Source organism: Pangasianodon hypophthalmus, chromosome 13, assembly GCF_027358585.1.
Source record: "Pangasianodon hypophthalmus isolate fPanHyp1 chromosome 13, fPanHyp1.pri, whole genome shotgun sequence".
NCBI lineage: Eukaryota > Metazoa > Chordata > Actinopteri > Siluriformes > Pangasiidae > Pangasianodon > Pangasianodon hypophthalmus.
The window spans coordinates 6,339,583-6,359,795 of NC_069722.1; the positions used below are offsets into that span (position 1 = coordinate 6,339,583).

At 39.5% G+C, this 20,213-nt stretch overlaps 1 protein-coding gene across 1 annotated transcript; it reads right to left on the minus strand.

Annotated features, from left to right (window-relative positions):
- Positions 1-136: 136 nt before the first annotated feature.
- Positions 137-18,227, minus strand: dnajc7 (DnaJ (Hsp40) homolog, subfamily C, member 7). The gene is made up of 14 exons (XM_026917253.3): positions 18,071-18,227; positions 9,306-9,394; positions 8,786-8,910; positions 6,675-6,788; positions 6,119-6,193; positions 5,899-6,017; positions 5,530-5,683; positions 4,708-4,872; positions 3,880-3,971; positions 3,684-3,757; positions 3,403-3,549; positions 3,074-3,223; positions 2,111-2,173; positions 137-1,924 (listed from the first exon to the last, which is right to left on the minus strand). Exons 1-14 carry the CDS (start codon positions 18,139-18,141, stop codon positions 1,887-1,889), a joined length of 1,476 nt encoding a protein of 491 aa, XP_026773054.3. The 5' UTR covers positions 18,142-18,227; the 3' UTR covers positions 137-1,886.
- Positions 18,228-20,213: the final 1,986 nt, after the last annotated feature.

Genomic DNA, 20,213 nt, shown 5'->3' on the forward strand with positions numbered 1-20,213 from the left:
GTTAAACTAGCGTTTAAAAAGGACATAGCTGATCTAATAAAATAAGCAAAATCACATGGAAAACGTGCTATTTAAACCCTAAAATCCCTGAACATGTAAAATGGGTTATAAAAAAAAGTCTTAAGAGTCAGAGAAATGGGGAGAAACAGAAAACAGGCTAAGTTTATTTACATGGTTATTTTCAAAAACGGTCCATAGTCAAGACTGTTCGTTTAGCATGAGCCAGAGCAATGTGCATGTTTCTCTTCTGACTGCATCATGAGGATCTTAGGCCAGGCAACATGAGTCATTTTAACAAGTCTAATTCAAGTCGTAGGCGAACGAAAACCATTTTTCAACACCTATAACTCAAACTCTGATAAGTAGACGAAGGTTACATCCGGGGATTTCCCTTGTATAGTTACTTAGTTTAAAATAAACGGCCAATAAAATTCAAGTATGCATGCAGGGTAAACATTTAAACATCCAGAATTCCAGTTTCCAAAAAGGATACAGACTACATCCAAAACAACACTGAGAACATTGCATGAGGTTTTGAACTTAGTCTTAGAACCAGGTTCTCCAAATCCAAATCCTAGCACAGTTTGGTAATTTTCCACCCTGCTCTTACACACCTACTGAAACTGGGAATACACTGAATCATGTGGATTGAGCAGGGAAAACTGTACTGGACTCTGGTTCTCCAAGACAGGAAACGAAGAACCCCATCCTGGGAGATCCTTTGGTGGCACTGTAGGGATTTGCACTCAGGTCCTCCAGCAGCTCCTCCACTGATAGTTAGGGAGCTGTAATCTCTAATCAGGCTCAGTAACCAGAACGCATGGCTCCAGCTTGTGCCTCACAGATCACCAGCTAAGATCCTCATGCAGCTAATGAACATTCACACAACATCTCAATGGCTCATGTCCGGCTTGTGAATTTACAATAAATATCGATATCAAAAAAGGAGTACATTTTATAGTTAAAAAAAAAAACTAAACAGTCATCAACTATCAACACGAAGAGAAACACTTTACATTCCAGTAAAATGTACAATGCAGCAATGGTTGAATGGTGATGTTGAAATGTAGAGCTTGTATGTTTGGAGGGAACCACTAGAGGGAACTGGAACACCAGACTTGTACTTGTACTCTCCACACTTATATATGCAGTACTTCAACAAGCTGGGACTTTAGCCCAACTAGTTGGAGAACGCTTAAATGAACCCATTTTTAACAATATAATTTGGCATATAATGGTATCAGCAATTGAGAAGATAAAAACAAGTGAAACGAGTTTACTCAGGGAACATTTTTGTACATTTAGAGATGAGGTACTTGTTATACATTCCTTCCTAACGGTATCACAAGGCCCAAAGCACAAACCTTAGTAATAACTGGCACTGAATTCAGCATAATGTGGCGCAAGAACAGAAGAGATGTACGAATCCTGCATTGATGTAATGAATGCTGCGAATAATGTTTCAGTCAGTATGCGTTAGCACCTTCTACAGTCTGAGAACCCAATCTTGGTTCCACAACCAAACAAACTAGGAAAAGCCATTTTGCTAGAGTGGTTAATTAACTAGGACCATTTTTAATTTAAAGAAAAACAATACCGTAACATATGTGCAGCTGTTCACGTTGCTGCCGTGAAGAAAAAAATTGCAATCAAAAGTGTGTTCAGAGAGTACCACTGTACTCTTCACTGTGTTGTTTTTAAAATTGTTGTATACAGAATGACCGTATGCTGGTCCTAGACCCTTCACACTGCAGTACATCATGCAGTTGTATAGGGGAGTGTGTTTATGTGTTTTTGTATGTGTGTGTGGGACAGGTGAGAGTCTGTGTTGGGGTCGGTTCTGGAGGTCGTGTGGGTCTACTGCATACATGCGGGAGGATGGACAGTTAGCCAAACTGGAAAAAGAAATTTCCAGGTCCGGATGCTATGGGACAAAGAAAAAGATACAGTCACAATCTGAGTCTGAGCGAGTCTAGTCAGAATTCACATCTTATCCAGTAAATAAATAAATTATAATCATGCCTAATCATAATCATGCCTAATCATCAGATTATGACTGTATTATGAGCAAATGCTCAAACTGAGAACAGTTCTGTGCTGCATGCCTCACCTTCGAAACTGAAACCACCAGGGCCACCGAAGAACGCTTTGAAAATGTTGTTGGCATCGAAATCTGAAGAAAGAAAGAAAAAAACCATTGTTTTTTAATTGAAAGGCAGTTACCCAGGCAGGGAGAATTTATGGGCAAATGTCAATGTAGCATCACAAGCATGCTGCTTTGAGTAGGCCAGGGGTATTTAACCTAAAATTTGTGAAAGCGGTTTCATAAAATTGCTTAGTTACAAGGTCCAGATAAGTGATTAACATGACTGAATGGTTACAACAGTTTCCTTTTAATGCTTAACCATTAATGATTACTTCATGGCTATAAACTTCAAAGGGACTATGAACAGATGAGATCGATTTTGAACCTGAAGCAGGAAGAATAAACTTGTACTACTCTGTCTATTTATCTTTAATAATTCTGTTTCTATCATCATCTTTTGTACATGCTGTCTCTTCATACATCAAAGCAGAGAGGGGAAATGAAATCTATGAAAACTCTCCTTTTGTGCACTAATGTCTCTAATCCTGAGGCTAATCTCTGGTCTGATGAGCTGGCCAAATCATTTACACAAAAGCATGTGATTGGATAAGAGCCACCAACGACTCTTCTACAAAACCCACAAGTGTTCCTATTTATTTAAAAATCTTTAGATGCTGACCTAAGGCAATTTTGTTTTTATCCTATGCTGAACACTCTGCTACAGTTTTTTTTCCCCCCAGTTTGGTCTGCTAAAATACTACAATGGGTTCGTACTGGGAGCATGATCTGCCAGTTTGTGATCCCTAGTGTAGGCAATCCCATAACTCTGTTGTTTCTTAGTTCAATTAAAGCTTCAACAAAGCTGTCAGAAGAGTGTATTTATAGATTTACGTGAATTGCTGGTCTCAGGTACCTTTAAAAAAATGTGGCTACTAAAGCAAAGCAGCTTATGTATTTGTTCATGCATTTGTTGTGAGAGAAACAGACCCATGTTCATGTCGTCGTCATCCAGATCATGGCCGCTGTCATAACGAGATTTCTTTTTGGGGTCTGAGAGCACAGTGAAGGCCTCACCCACTTCTTTAAACTTCTTTTCCTCCTCCTTCTGTACCTCGGCACTCGCACCACTGTGCCGATCTGAGACAGAAAGAGAGGGGGAAATTAAAATAATAATAATAATAATAATAATAAAAAAAAACAAAACAAACAAAAAAACCCATTAACTACATTACACAACTACTATAAGACCAAAAGGTAATACTGTTGGTATTAATATGTTACTATATTTTGAAGTGTATGAATATGTAGTATTCTACCTGGATGGTGCATAAGGGCTCGTTTGCGGTAAGCTTTCTTGATCTCATCTTCTGTAGCATTTTTGTCCACTCCTAGAACTTTATAGTAATCTTTCCGTTTACTCTTCTTTAGCTCCAGCTGAGCGTTCTTCAATAAAGTCTTATGTTCTAAAGGACAGGACACACTGTTGTAAAGCAGCAAGAAATGGCATTTTAGCTTCAGGCCTTAAAGGTGTAATAAGTGATTTTGGTTTGACCCCATCTTTATTCTTTTCACTGAAAAAGGTGATCAGCCCACCAACCTTTAGTTTTCTCTGTCTGATAGACTTTCTCATAGTCCCTCACAGCTTCTTCATACTGTTCTGTGTCCATATAACTACAGGAGTCAAATGCAGAAAAAAGTGTGTGCACATTTGCATTTAAAAAAAAAAAAAGCAACAACAGAAAACACACACACACACACACACACACACACACACACACACACACACAGCTTACCATTGGGCTCTCCGTAAGTACGCTTTAATATAGGATTCATCCAGTTTAATGGCTTTTGTGCAGTCTTCTATGGCCTGCTCCAGTTTCTTTAACTAAAACATAGTAGATTGAGAGATGTCAATGTTCATGTAAAGAGTTGTACAAACACGTAAAATATGATCATAATTAATATATTACTTTACATGCAAGGATCGTTAAGTAAATTTACATAGGCTGTATCAAAAGACCTTTCAATGTCTGTCGTGCTTAAACCCTAAAAGTTGAATATACAGGTAGGCCTAAAACATACACAACCATAATAATCCTGTACATGCCTATTTCCAGTTTAACGTCTAGAGGCTGGAATACAGTGTATAGAAGACCCATGTATGCATGAATATGTAGCTAGAAGTCAGTGTCTGGCTGAAAACACAGAAGCAGACACAATGCAGGTAAAAAGGTCATAATAGAGACGGCAGAATTTCTCTCCTATATTGTCAGTTGGCTGTGTGTGTGTGTGTGTGTGTGTGTGTGTGTGTGCGCGCACGCGTGTATATAAAACATTTAACGATACTGGCTGAGATTAAGTGGGTCAGCATCAGCGATTGTGGGGAGTGCAGCTTTAACTAGCAGTGATTATATAGCTGAGCTTTGGCTCTCACACTTAACACAAAGTTTTAGAAAATACTGTGTCCTAACAGGTAGGCTGAGCATGTACAGCTGAGTTCATCAATTACATTTGATGAACCCTGCCAAATGTTCACGGTGCAAATTCTGCTTGCCAAATAGGGAAGAAAAAAAAAATGCTGCTGTAACTCCAGTGGTGGACAGAGAGGTTTAAACGCTCACCTTAGAGCCGACGGTGGCTCGGTTGCAGTAAAGCTTGGCGTTAGTTTTGATGTTGTTGGGATCGATGGTCAGGGCCTCCGAGTAGAGCTCATAAGCCTCCTCAAAATTGCCCTCTTTAAACGCCTGGTTCCCTTCTTCCTTCTTAGCCTTCAGAGCTTTGGCATTCTGCAGTGGCAGAAATAAAAACAAACTCAGCTTTAATATGGAAAAAACCTCTCACACCAGTTTATAGAAATGCGAGCGAGCAAGTCTAAAGTTTCTTTCAAACCTTCTAGGCAAGAATTCAAGTGTAGTTAACTGAGAAGGGATAAGAAATGGAAAAACAAAATCCCTCATAGATTGACACAGCAAATGACAAAAATGAACTGTTTAATTCCTCATGTCTGAACTGAAGCCAGTACATTTATACAGTACAAGTTGAAACCTTAACATAGTAAAGATAAATCAGGTGTAAAACCCTAAAGTCAAACATGAGCCATGTCTGGAATTGGAGCTTTCAGCCATTCAGCCGATGTAATATTTCTATGATAGACGAATGGCCCAGTATGAGATGCACCAACAGGTACACTTAAGTATGTATTTGTCAAAGTTAAGCTGTACTGATAAGGGTATGCTAATAATGTCACAGTTAAGCTGTACTGATAAGGGTATGCTAATAATGTCACAGGTCTGCATACTTGAGTAGTGGTTTCAATAGTTATAGTAATTCCTGTTCGCAGTATATTAAGAAATCACTGTGTCCGAAGTGATACAACTGCAAATGATATTAGTAACGAGAAACACCATATCCGTGGTTGGTTAGTAGCAGTAACTCAGACTCACTCTGCAGGCCAGACGGGCCTTCTCATGGTCCGGTGCCATGCGCAGTGCCTGAATAAAGAACTGGACAGCCTTATCGATACAGTCTTCATAATATAAACACAATCCCCTCACATACAGGGCATCACCGTTAGTAGAGTCCATCCGTAAGATATCACTGCAAGACAGAGTTAGACAAACCCGTTTAAAGAAAAAAGAAAAGAGGGGAGAAAAGGAAAAAGGTAAAAAAAAAATAATAAAAAATAAAAAAAACCCACCAACCAAAGATTTGAAAACCTGTGATTTTTTTAAGGATATAATGAAATGATCTATAGCAGTAAGTCATATATAGTCTTTAATTTTTCATTAGTTTTTATGCTGTTATATGGTTACCTGGCAACAGACTGAGCTTCTGGGTAGCGGCCGAGCAGTGCCAGGCATTCCGCCTTCAACACCTTAAATCTGTGACATGCAGAGGCCGACTCCAGTGCTCGATCCATACAGAACACCACCTACACACAGACACGCATATCAGAACAGTTAGAGTCTGTCTGCAGTAACCATCACAGTAAAATCATCTTTACATCAGTCAGATTATTTTATTCTCACTGACCATTCTGAAGTCTCGTTTGTCAAAGCCGATCTCAGCCATTCGCTCGTACTCCAAAATGGACTCTGCATTCTTTAGCTGTGACAAAAAAAACACACAACTTGAGCTGTACATGTACATAAAATGTTGCAGGTCATAGTCCTTGGTTCATTATTAGTTCCAACAGCTACAAAAATCCATGGCTGTCTATAGCTTTCGTGAGCTTTGTCCTGAATGGCTGTAGCATTAAGCACTAGTCACACCGATCATAAATAAACAAAAACAAACAAAAAAAAAAAAACCACGGGATACAAAAAAGCCTCATCTTTTGCCTAACTGAACTTTAATCTGCCAATTCAGAAACCTTTGTCATGTGAGACAAATAAAAATACAAATTAAGCTGCAATTTCCTTAATGTCGCTCACAGGTGCAATCTAGCTAGCGAGCCAGCAGTACCACTTTATTCCCTCCAAAATAATATGAAATAATCTGACATTTAATCCACTATGGTAAAGAAAATAGCGAGATGCAATTCCAAGACACCCAGCTTGACTGACTCTGTTGTGACTGCGTGTCTTACTTCTTGCTGAGCCTGGCTGTTGTCGGCCTCCAGCTCTAGAACCTTCTGGAAGCAGCGGCTGGCAGCCATGGCATTGCCGAGCAACAGGTGGCACTTGCCCTCCCGTAAGTGACCCTGGGGGGACAGAGGATGAATGAGTGAGCAAACATACAAATAGGTATTAACTAAAAAATCTTTCCATTACGTCATCCATGGAATGATCAGGGAATTAATTCAGATCTCTGATGGCGCCACACAAAGGCAAAGTCCGAAATGGATAGCCAGACAGGGTAGTTACCCCCACACACACCCATATACATAGTGTGTTAAACTGTCAAAAAGACTGTGTGACCAGTTTATTAGTTTAATCACTCCTTCTTCAGCTATTTAACAGGCAGATCAGAATCACTGATGAAGCTATCATTTATGAAATCATTTCTGCTCCACTAACTCTCAGGTTAAATGAGGACAACATCCACTTATAACTGCCCTCTTTTACAAAGTGTACAGTATGTCCATAAAAGTACAAAATGGACAAAAACAGAAGTAATGTATGAGACAAAAAAAAATCATGAATCATTCATTCTGGTCTTGTCTCTGCCACAATGCATTAAAACACAAGCAGATTCCAAACCAGAACCCGTGTAATTAATCTGAAGGTTCACAGAACAAAATGCTTCAGAATGTGTGGTTTGTTATAGTGCCCATGAACAAACTGCAGGCTTCTGCAAGATCACTATATTAACAATATTGTGAATAACAATTAATGCTGCTTTCACATTAGCTGTTTTATATTCTGTTTTATATCAAACGGCAAAGAGGAGACAGTTTGCTTGAGTGTTGGCTTGACCTTTAGACCACTGTATGCAGCTGTTAAAGCAGGACTGGTCCATGACATCAGATACCAATGATAACAAACATTATCTCTAGTTACATTGTAATATTAAAATACTGACACTGAAATATCTCAGGCTGAACATTATCATTAAGACTATCTTCACATTACAAGCTTCTCTGCAATTTTTTGGCTCTGTCTATACTGATGGTTCATATCTGTAACTGTAAGTTATAGTAATAACTCACATCTGTCTTTAATGAGAACACATCTGTCCCCAGAAACAACCTGCATGCACACGTCCTTGGGCAGTTGTTTCAAACAAGATTCGGTTTCAGTAAGTCCTTTCCAGTTTAGCTTGAATCAATTCCTCAAATATTAAGTAAATAACTAACTTGCCCATCCTTCCACTGAATATAGTCATTGCTGTTATTGTCCTGTTACCTGTTGTAGTTTTGACGTGCTGCTGATACAGGATGATGATGAGCAGTGATATGCGCATGCAAGTTGAGGAAAAGCCTACATAAGTTCTGATCTGACATTCTGTCTGAACCGCTGACAGCCACCAGTGAGCTAGGCTATGAAGAACGAATTACTTCTTATCAAACTTTGTCCAACAAAAACACCACAACTATCTAAACATATCGTAAGCAAGACAAAGACCATATTTAGAGAGACAAATCACATCAGAGAGTTCAAAACAGCTGTCCAACTGTCAATCATTCCAGATTTATCTGTCAATTGGCTCCATCTGTCATCTTTTTTCATAATAATAATAAAAAAAGACTGCTTTTCTCGCTTTTTTAAGTTATAATTTGTTCCAGCATGCTCATTTACAGTTACATTTATGGCATTTGCCAGATGCCCTTATCCAGAGTGAACATACTCCAATGTTATAATGCGGTGCTTGTACATAAACTATGTAAAGGCTGCAAACAGACTTCAATCTCATAATATGTTCTAGCACTAAGACATCCTTCAGCAGCACTACGCTCAGAAAGCCGCAGTAGTGGAAACGTGATCTAGGTTAGCATTTCCCCCATCACAGACCTGGAAAAGCCTCAGAACGGACGATATTAGTGTGGATCACTGTGTACTGACCCAGTTTACTGTTCCCAACTGAAGCTTTAATCAGAGGGTTTATGAAATATCTCTGAGCCGAAGTACCATGACTGGTCCAGTTCTTGCCACTGACTGATCAGAGTGGGTGCATTATGTAACAGACTAGCCTTTACCATTTCCTTTGTTACTTTGTGGACGTTTACAGAAGATTAGCGTCCACTTGGTGACCTCTTACCTTCACAAAGGTGTCGTCTAGCCGCACGGCTTGCTGGGAGTCCTCCAGAGCCTCCCTGTAGCGGCTCAGCATCATCAGTGTAGCTGCACGGTTGCCGTAGTAACTGGCATTCTTTGGGCACACATCTGTTAAATCAAAGCAAACAGTAAATTCCAGCTGCACACAACAGGAAATTCAACCAGGAAGGAATCATGAAAAGAAAAAAAAACAAAACAAAACAAAAAAAACAAAGCGTTAGGCTGTATTTGATTTGGTCTCTAAGAAACAGTCACAAAAACTTTCCTAAAGCAACATGTTTCTTCGATTTTTGCCATTACATGAAGACATGAAAGAACAAATCTGCAATCAGTGTTTGAACATGTTTTATAAAGAACCGCTTCGTGAACCTGAACTGGGTGCTTAACTCTACAGGCAGTGCTACTGTACAAACGTACTACAGCGTGTGAACCTGAGCTGTCATCAGTCATGAAGGAACAAAATGTATATGTTATTATTAAAATTAATATGCACAGCTAGTTACCAATAGCCTTGGTGTAGTAGTTGAATGCTTCAGAGTAGTCCTTCTTAATGTAATAAGCATTTCCCTGCTCTTTGTAACCCTCGGCTTCCCTGGGGAGACAACAAACACACAAACACAAGATGATTAGCAGGCAAAAGGACATACACAGAAAACAGAATGTCTTCTGAATGGCACACCTCTAACGGTGGTAGTTTTCTAGACCATAGTCTAAGCACTCACCAGAAGAAGAGTGTTAAGTGTAAAGAATCGTCAATGGGAATTATATACATACACCTGTCTCAATTTTTACAATAACATTGCTCTGATTAAAACAGCACTGGCACCTACTGGTGCCTATTTTTTTTTTTTAATTAGTAATATGGGGCAATTATAGCATTATGGCCATGACAGCTGGTCTCATTTTGACTTGCAAAATGTCTGACTGCCTCAACAGGCTTAATAACAGTGAGCTGGAGTGTATCCAGTTTTGTGACCTTTCTGGGACAAGGCTCAATACTTAAATGCAAGATATGAGGGGTGTAACGATACACTCCGGTCACAATTCGATTTGATTTGCGATACTGGCTTCACGTTTCGATTTCATTCTCAGAATATTTTGAACAAAAGTTGAATGAAAAAAATAACCGAACTGACCTGACTCCTTTATTTTTGAATAATAAACGACGCAAAACACTATGCGTTTTTGTCTGTATAAAACTAAACAAATCAAAAGTTGCTCTAAACAAAGATTAACACTGTAAACACAATGTGCTACAGGTTCACCATATCTCAAAAATAAATAACTAAATTCTCTCAAAATTTTTGATAGAATAAACAAAGTGTCTGACCTGGGGAGTTTGAAAAAGATTGACTGAAACATAATGAGCAAACATAATGAGCTCTGTAGCGGAAACAGAGCTCCAAAGTCGGCTAAAATGCCTGTTTTCCATGTCCTACGGAGCTGTTTGAAAGCTACTGAAGAGCCCTTTTTAACCTGAATAACGTATAATGTTTGTTGCTCACTGCAATCTGGCGCTATCAGACTTCACAGGTGCAGATCTCGCAGGCCCTCCACAAAGGAATGGGATCACGTGACCAGCGTGCTCTCATTATATTTTAACTGTATGGGTGGTGCAGATTGCGACCTCTGGTGCTCAAACAGTGCAACTGCATTACATGCATAATTAACAGAATGCTAATTTCCATGATGTGAATTGCACATTTCCAAGATACACATCGTCGCACCCTGACAAGATATTCAGTTATACATCACAGTTTATAAGCATTATTGATGTGACAACACATGAACAGAGTGTACTGGAGAGACACGACCTTCGCAGAAACAAACAGTATTTAGAAAATACTGTTTTTCCCTGGACCAAAAATAAATAAATAAATAAATCACTTTTTCATTTCTTCTTAAATACTTGATTACACATTTCTTGCCTTAACAACAGCTGCAATGTTGCAATGTTCTTGTCAGGGAAGGATTCCACCAGTTTCAGGAATTCCTGTTAGTTTTACCGCATTCAGCTAGAGCTCATGATGTGTAGTTTGTTCTTTTAGCTGCTGTTCCAAATTATCCTAAGCTTGCCAGTCCAGTTAAATTCCATAAAATTCTGTGCTTACAAATGTATGGATATGAGACTAGCATGACTGAATGGTTACAGCATTTACTTATTACTTATCCAATAATCATTAGTTCATAGTTTTGTAATGGTGTAATTAGTTACAGTTGTGTAATGGTGCTTCATGTTCCCACATCAGACTAAGCCCACTGACTCAACCGATGGCAGGTGTGTTTTAAATTCGAAGCATTGAGAATAAATGCACACTTCTCTGCCCATTCTGTTTTCAGCGTTGACTTGACTAAAGTTGCAACACAGGATCAGCTACAGAAGCCACAGTGGTTCATATTTTGAAAACATATCACCAAACTACAGCCAGTTTTTTTCCTCCATACGTTTATAATCTGTGCAATAGTATTTTTCAAAGTATTCTGATCAGTCCACTGAAATACTTTGCTGGGTCCACAGGATAATCGCTAACAATAGTCTATTCAGCTGTTCACGTGTGTGTGTGGTCCTGTAGCTGTGTGGTCCTAACCTAATGAACAGAACTACAATGGAGTTTCCGAATTGTAAGCTGTTCTTTTATCGCAACCCTCCACAATGTACTCATCATGGAAACTCACATTGCAATAATGATACATAAGAGATTACCTGGGCAGCTCTAATATGTTCATTAATATTCAAATATGCTTTTATTCAAATATTCTTTTAAACAATGTTTAAAAGAATTTGACAGCTCTGTTATGGTCGTCTTGCAGAAAGGATCAAACTTACCTAACAGGCTTTTTGTTGCAAATCAACACAGTTTAACAGAAATCTATCACACACTGTAGCTAACACACGAACACTGTGCATTTGTTTACTGAAAGCAGCCCCGATATACGCGTACCACAGATCACATTACACTAGGCACAAGCCAGGATAAAAAACCCATCCAATCAGAACAGGGAACACTACAACCGGTGCAGGACTGAATTATGGGAAACAGCTGAGCGCAGCATATGTCGCTGGAAGGACGGATGGCTCGGGTCAGTCGACCTTCCATATCTGTACAAACACAATCACACCCACTGAACAATATTATTGGTGTGGTGTAATTTAAGAACCTAAGAGGAATTATATTACTACAATATGTCTAATAATATTAACCAGCAAAGCTGCCAGGATTGACTAAGGTGGCACTGGATGCATGGCAACAAAAAGTCCTAGATTATGGTGTACTCAGTAATGGCAGTTTCAAACTTGGTCCAAGTACTTAAGTCCGCACTTAGGACTGATTCTGGGATTGCAAAACGGCAGCCACTACGTTCAACAATACAACACTCAAGCGGTGAAGAACAGTGATATTTTGGATCCATGGCACGTAATTGTACAGGAATACCTGCAAACAATGAGCTGTTCTCTTATGCAGACTTTTTAGCTGCGCAGGTCGGCATGAGACGTGAAATTTTCACGATGTTCTCAGTGCAAGCACTCACACAGTGCTCCAGTTCTACGAAAGTCCTTTTTTTAAAAAAAAAAAAAAAAAAAAAAAAAAAAAAAAAAAAAAAAAAAAAAAAAAAAAACCCTTTCCCTGCCATAATGAAAGTAGAAACAGTAAGAAACGCGACAAGGTGAACCAATTACGTTACTCTGTATGCAGTGCCAAGCATGGATAGCTGATGCAGACCTCACCACGGTTTGGCTGAAGAAAACTCGAGATCACAGTTTTCAAGAGAACCAGGAGTCGGTTCTTTGGACTGCTCCCAAGCTCGAAAACAGTGTTCACATTTCACCAATTGTACCGAACTCCAGGCTCAAACAGCCCAGAATCTGAAAATAAAAAAAAAAAATCCCAAGTGTGAAAAACGATGCAGTATTTTATCTTTATGTTCAAGAATTCAGTCTGGTTACCCCAGCTTTATAAACGCAATTCATCTTCTTAAACGAATTTAGGGATCTCTAAATCAAGTCCTAAACCATACACAAAGATTTTTTTGGAGTTGGTTGTCAGCAAGCTAACAATCTCTCCAACCATAAACAGCCAAAAAAAAAAAAAAATTCACCCTCCTGACTGTGTATCATGACATGCTGCAGCTTTTTTGGGAAATAGTTTGCAGTCAGTTGGAAACTATTGTGCAAAATCTCACATCTAAACACTGCTAATATTATAATTATAAACTTCCTGTATTTTGGATTTTTTGCACTGCATTATGAAAGACCACCCCTTGAGAGGTCAACACAGCCAGACCTATAGTGCTATTCTGAAAAGTGCGGCAATATTGAACTCAATTTAAAGGGGTGTCTCAGCTGTTCATCTCTGTGCATACTAATAAAATGATTGTAATTTAATTTGCATAAAGTCAGTCTCATTGGTCTTTATACCTCAGGGGATGCCATAAAGAGATATGAAGAGAGCACTAAGAGGCACAGTGCCCTTTGAACAAGCTGAAAGCACAAGCTGAAACACTCACCAATGTGTACCAATGCTGCAAATGTAAGACATGATGCAAGACATGATGCACAAAACATTTTCTACACTGGAACTGGAATTATAAAATATGATGGTCCTTAAGAGGCTTTTTGGACACGGAGGACATTTTATTCAAACAAATTTATTCCTTTCTGTCCTGTCCTTTACACCTCAGAATTCAGCTTGCTACTTCTGTCAGCAGTCACATCATCAATAAACACCAGTGAGCCCGTTCCATTGGCAGCCATACATGCCCTTGCCATAACACTGTCTCCACCATGTTTGACACATGATGTGGTATACTTTGAATCATGTGCTGTTCCTTTCTTTCGCCATACTTTTCTCTTCCCATCATTCTGGTACAAGTTAATCTTGGTTTCATCAGTCCAAAGAATCTTATTCCAGAACATGGGAGGCCTTTTTTGAGATGTTTTCTGGCAAAGTCTAACCTGGCTTTCCTGTTCTTGAATGTTACCCGTGGTTTGCACCTTGTTGTAAACTCTCTGTACATTACATTCATGAAGGTGTCTCTTAATTGTAGATTTTGACAATGATACACCTACCTTCTCCAGAATATTCTGAGGTGTATAGAGCTATACTCTCTGCTCACATTCAGCCAAATGCTACAAAACTCATAGGTCGCCGCTTCACAGTGCAGGTGGATAATGATCCTTAACGTACTGCAAAAGCAACTCAAGACTTTTTGAAAGCAAAGAAAGGGAATATTCTTCAATGGCCAAGTCAGTCGCCTGATCTCAACCCAATAGAGCATGCTTTTCACTTACTGAAGACAAGACTGAAGGCTTAAAGACCCACAAACAAGCAGCAACTAAAGGTGGCTGCAGTGAAGGCCTGGCAAAGCATCTCCAGGGAGATGGAAACTCAGTGGAAACTTGGTGATGTCCATGGGCTCCACACTTTAGGCAGTCATTGACTGCAAAGGATTTTCATCCAAGTATTAAAATTATGGTTATATTTACAATTATGTCACTTTGTCCAAATACCTTTGAGCCCCTGAAAATGGAAATACTTTGCTGAAAATGGCTGTAATTCCTAAATGGTAAATGCCATATTTTTGTGGAGCCTCTTAAAATAAAGCTGATAGTCTACATTTGACCACATCTTCATTGTTTTATATCAAATCCATTGTATAATAATCTAATCAATATATATACATACACACACACACACACACGCAGTGTGTGCATATATAAACACAGATTTGCATAGATTTTTGTTCGAGGATTTTGTAATAATATTTTTCTTTACTTTTCTTTTTGTTAACCACAAGCTTGTACATTTTCAAAAGCTCAATTAATACTGGGATATTTTTACAAACAGTGAGACCCCTATTCCTTTCATAATCTAATCATTTCAGTAACATTATGTGATTTAGGCCCAACAGAAGAATCCTGGTCAGATTTATTTAGCAGACTAACTGAAAGACAATAAAGAACCCGAAATCACGTCGCTTCAGGCTTCCTCATGCTACAGCTGAAGTCTCCTTATTAGCTCCAGATTTGATGCTTGTATTATATCCTCTAAATCAGGGGTGTCCAATCTTATCCACAAAAGGCCGGTGTGAGTGTAGGTTTTCATTCTAATCAAGCAGGAGCCACACCTGATTCCTGAATCAGTTGATCTTGGCTTTCAGTAGACCCAGGTGTGGCTTTTACTTGGTTGGAATGAAAAACCGGCATCCGGATAAGTTCCGACACCCCTGTTCTAAATGATCTAATCCTGACTAATAGCCTGCTATACATCAAACTGACACTAAGCCTGGGACAGTTTATCTCTGGAATTTTCTGTTATTCTTTTTAAACAACACTAGTGTCCCTGCTATAGTCCTGTGTCACTACAACATGCTGCATGACCTTGTCCTTATTCTCTACACAGCTGCAGGAAGGCTAACAGCTAGCAAATAGTGGCCAACGTTAGCAACAATAGCCTTAGACCACAACTGCAGGGGTAAAAATAATGGTACAGGTCCACCTGAGCCAGGTTTGAGTCCTGCATTCAGGAGGGACTGAATTCGAAGATGTTTGCAAGAGAAAGAGATTGGAAAGAGAACTGCACTGCAGGAAAGTAATGCATGTAGGTCACAACGTGGTGGGACTAAACGAATGACCTCACTCTTAAAGTCGGTGGTATACAGGGTGTGTGTACTTGTGCACAAAAGAGCTGGACAATGCGATGATATAATATTGATATTGTGATCAATCATGTCATAATATGCTTTTCAGATATTGCAGATATCATGAATTCTTTGTCTAACATTTTTAAATAACACTTATAAACTCTGATAGAAGACATAAATAAAATTGTAAAAAGTACTGTATTGCAGAATGTATTGTTTTTCTCCGTTTATAAATTGAAACGTGACATTATTGTTTTACTGGCATTTTGTTAGCAAACCTACTTCATGATTCATTGTTTGTGTAGACATACCTTCAAATATTGTGATATTGTCTCTAAATCTCATTGGAATAAAGTTTCTGATCAGTGTCACACCATGATAGTACCAGTCTCTGCATTGTAATATTTATATTAATATTGCAATTTCTCCCTGAATTCTTGTGCTTGTAGGGCATAACGAATACCTGAGTAGTGATTTCAATAGTCAAATACCAGCGCCTTAAACAGTTAAGTGAATATCATTGCACAACCCTAGTTCAGTGTTGGCTTTTCCCCCTTCCTTTGAAGTCTATCAACGATCGGGTGGCGTGATGTGGCCCAAAGCAAAGCTGAGTTACTATTACCACCCTGAAGTAGATTATTTTCCTATTATAGCAAGCCCCAAAGTGTTTTATTCCTCTTATACCACAGCAATTTACCAGTGATAATTTATTAATGAATGAACCACTGGTCAGTACTTTGTGATCATGCGAGGTGAAATGTCGAAGGCTAAATCTCCACCACTACTGTGCGCTAATGAGCAAAGCTGTGTAGACTACTACTGCCGAATCTAAACAAACTTTACAGTAGCTTGCCGAACTAGCTACATACGGAGAACAGACGACTTTGTTGCTGTGTGGTGTTGTAGTTATGGAGTAAATGTTTGAGCCAAGGTCAACTGTCAGCAGTCCCGACGGTGACCGAGAGCCACACGGTCATCACTGGGAGGCACCAGACGTGTCCATATTATTTACTCTTACTGATTAATACTTACCCTTACTGATGGAGAAGCCCCCAATGGTATATAAAGACGGCATGGCTTTCTCAATCAGTCTAAAATATTCCAGCACTGAACAGCTCCAACTTGGTAAAATGCTCCTCTGAAATGCACGTGTCACATAAACGCCAATAAAAACTCTGCCAACTTTCAACCATTTTTCCCCCCATCGAGCCATGGTTGGGAAAGGGAACTGTGTGAACTAAAATCACACTGAACCACGCCTGTTGCCAACGAGCTGCTACTGTAGAGCAAGAAATCGCCCCAGGGGGCGGGACATGTATGCTGTATAGAGCATTTAATTGGACGAACACAAGACTAGTACAGAGTGAGTCATCAACAACTGAATCGTCTCTCAGAAGTGAGTAAGTATAAAATTAAAAACAGGAATATCTCCAAAACTATTTTTTTTTACATATACCCTTATATGTTATTGGTATTAATAACACAGAGTTTGATTTTGGGGCACTTTATAAATCAGGCTGGGAAACTATCTCTCTCACACACACACACAGCTCACTTCCTGTGTATAGGGTTACACTCCTGAAACGGAACGGCTCGTTAAGGTGTGTGTGTGTGTGAAGGCTTTAAGACAGAAACTTCGAGAGGTTTATGAAGGGAGTCCCGTTAAAGGTGAACTTCCTCTTAAAGGGATATTTCACCCAAATGCGCCTGACGCTAAACAAAAGCTCGGGCTCATGACGTCATGCGCACAGGGCTAACTATCCTCTTCTAGCTTTCAGAGCACCATGAGCAAAATGAGCCTTTTTGTGGACAGAAATGTTGATTTAAGTTCACATTTTCCCTCAGAATTGTAATATCTGAGTCACAACTCGGTAGGTAGCTGGTTAAATGATTATTCAGCCGACTTCAAACACCCGGCGAATCAAAACTGAAACTTTAGCAAAAAAAAGAAAAAGCCGGTGCTATTGTAATGCAGTAAAAAGGTGAGTGGTGCTGTTTTTAGAGAACTAGGCTTTGAGGCGTGTGAACTATTTCAGGAGGTGAGATTATGCTGTGAATGATGAGCTAAATGCGGACAGCGGTGACAGCGCGCGCGCGCAGCCCGGCAGCTCGCCGATAAGCAGCATGGCGCTGAGCTCGCACGTGCTGTTAAATCCACATTACCAGCTGCTAACACACAATCCAGAATATTCTCACATCACAAAAACGAGCTGTCCTCATGCCATCACTAATGCGACCAGGGTTTTCTCTTTAAACTGCCTAACAAAGCCTAGGACCATCATGGCTGTGCTTATGGCTAAGCTAATTTAGCTTCACTGTGGCTAGCTCTCTAAAACACTGCGCTCAGAATGAAGGTGAAAACAGCCCGAGAGGTTAAAACAGTTTTGTACAGTTGATATTTAGCACTGGGAAGAAGAAGACCGATATCATCTGATAGAAATATGGAGAAACAGCCAGAGGCGGTTGAGGCAGTTAGGCCAACGAAAACAGCAGCTCGAGATTTTCCAAGCGGCGCGTTTGGGATAACGCTTCTGTCAGGACGACATCTAACACGACATTATTCAATTAACATGTCGATTCGCTTAAATGTCATGTATTATCCTGGTGCATCTGGTTTTTAAATTACCTTTCCAGCTCCTCATCGCTGAGCGAGTCCATCTCCGGATCCGCAGTCGCATCGTAGCCAACCGTCGCCATTTTGCTGTCAAGAACCACGAACAGCGTGTGAACGCTTTGACGCACAGGGCTTGACCACGCCCTTATTATATACTAGCCCCGCCTCCTTTACGTACTCGCCACGCCCCGGTTATATACTGGCTCCGCCTTCTTTACATGTTCGCCCCGCCCACACGCTCGCGGCAGGGCGCTTCGCCAACGGCAGCCATTTAACAGAGTCGTTCCAAAGTGAAGTGATGAAAATCATAATTCTTGTTTACACCAGTGTCAGTAATTAAAGCATACCAGCTTCAGCTCTGAAAAATGACGTGCGTTCTATATGGCCGTTACTTTGTCCCTCTTCATAAGTTAGCCCTTCCCTATGGAGGAAGTAGGTTGCTCAGCCCTGTGATACGTCAACGCGTCCGCCATGTTGGAAAGGGCAATATTCGAGGTAATCCCGTGGAAGTCTACGGAGAGATGCCAATAAAACGATGTAGGCTGCAACTCGCCTTATGTTCATCTGATTTTCACAATTTGCATTCATACAGACGCCATACACGTGCACTATCGATATTCTGATTGAACCAAACTGCCTACATGTTGTGAGAGTGAGAGTGTAGTCTACAACCAATAAGCTCAATACTCAGTAATCCTAAACCAAAATAAGCAACAGTTTTACTGCTATTAATACATTTAAATCTCCCACACCACTTATTCAAATTCATAATTATAATAACAATGGCTATAAATCAGAGTAGGGATTTAAATTTAACAATAACAACAAAAGTGCACACCCCTAGGATGAAATGAAGAAGACAAAAAAAAAAAAAAAAGAATTTCTCTGCTGTAACTTCATAAAGTCCCTCATAAAACTAGAACACACACATATTGTCAGTTGATTTCATCTGTATAAGTGATTCTCTTTTCTCTTGTTGCATTCAAATGCAAAATGCATCACAGCAAAAAAAAAAAAAACCTTTGTTCACATAGTGTTCCAGTTTCCTCCCAAAATATGAACACACAGCAGGAACTCGGAGAGGATGTTCTCCAACACGCCAGAGGAAATGACGTATGGGAGCTGAGCAGCACGTGCACAAAACAGACATCAGAATTTGACTAACACCAGACTTTGTGTGCAGTAGAGATATAAACCGTGTCACTGGAGTGGAAACTGAGTTTCATCAGTGCCCTTGCACTGTAATATGAGGTGAATAAGCGCTTATGATCGGGAGCAGAGGACGCAGTAATTACAGTAACTGATCCTGCTGACACTAGATGGCGCTCTGTCCTTATTCATCAGCTTCATTTCTGCTGCAGATATGTGGGCAGGGTTACTGGGTTGCCAGGATTACATATGCCTTGATTTCCATGGAAAAATTTTTTTTTTACATTAATCTATTACATTAATTATTGGAACTTATTCCACAGCTCTGTAGAATTCTCAACTCTGATTGGTCAAAAGGTGTTGATTAATTTTCTACACCAGCAGCTCTAACAGTAGTGTCGACTGCAAGGCAAATGGCAGGCACTTCACAAAATCTAAGACTAATAATAACCGATAAATCATTTGCTGTTGTTTAACAAAGAAAGCCGTATAATTGTAGTGTAAGGAGATGTTTATTGAACATTTATGGAAGGAGTCTCCAGTGTCAGTGCTTTGTTAATAATCAGTAGGTTTTCCACCAAGAGAAAGTCTTCAGGATGGACGGTTTTCCTGTTTCTGAGTACAATGACGCTGCTTTTTGTTTCAACTTCAGGAAAGAGATGGAAAAAGTGAACAACTGTTATAGCTGTTGTAACATTACAGGAACTATCCTTCCTCACCGATGTTTCGAAACATTAAATGTAACTATAAACAGTGATTATTATGTGTTGCTCTTTAATAAAGTACAAACTTGTACTCTTTGGCAAACTGCGGTGGTATAAGAGGAATAAAACACTTCAGGACATGCTGTCATAGGAAAATAATCAACTTCCTTACATGTTGCCATATATTAAGTGTGTCAACTAATTCTAGGTCTATTTAATACATTTATTCATTTTAGGACATAATTCAAAACTATTTAGGGAAAGTGTATGTGTTGTAATATTGTGTTATTACACATATATTG

Coding starts and splice junctions, on each gene's coding strand:
- dnajc7 (XM_026917253.3), bottom strand. CDS start 18,141: ATGGCGACGGTTGGCTACGATGCGACTGCGGATCCGGAGATGGACTCG. Junction 6,789..8,785: donor TAGACGACACCTTTGTGAAG/GTAAGAGGTCAC, acceptor CTGTCCCCCCAG/GGTCACTTACGGGAGGGCAA. Junction 6,018..6,118: donor ACAAACGAGACTTCAGAATG/GTCAGTGAGAAT, acceptor GTCTGTGTGTAG/GTGGTGTTCTGTATGGATCG.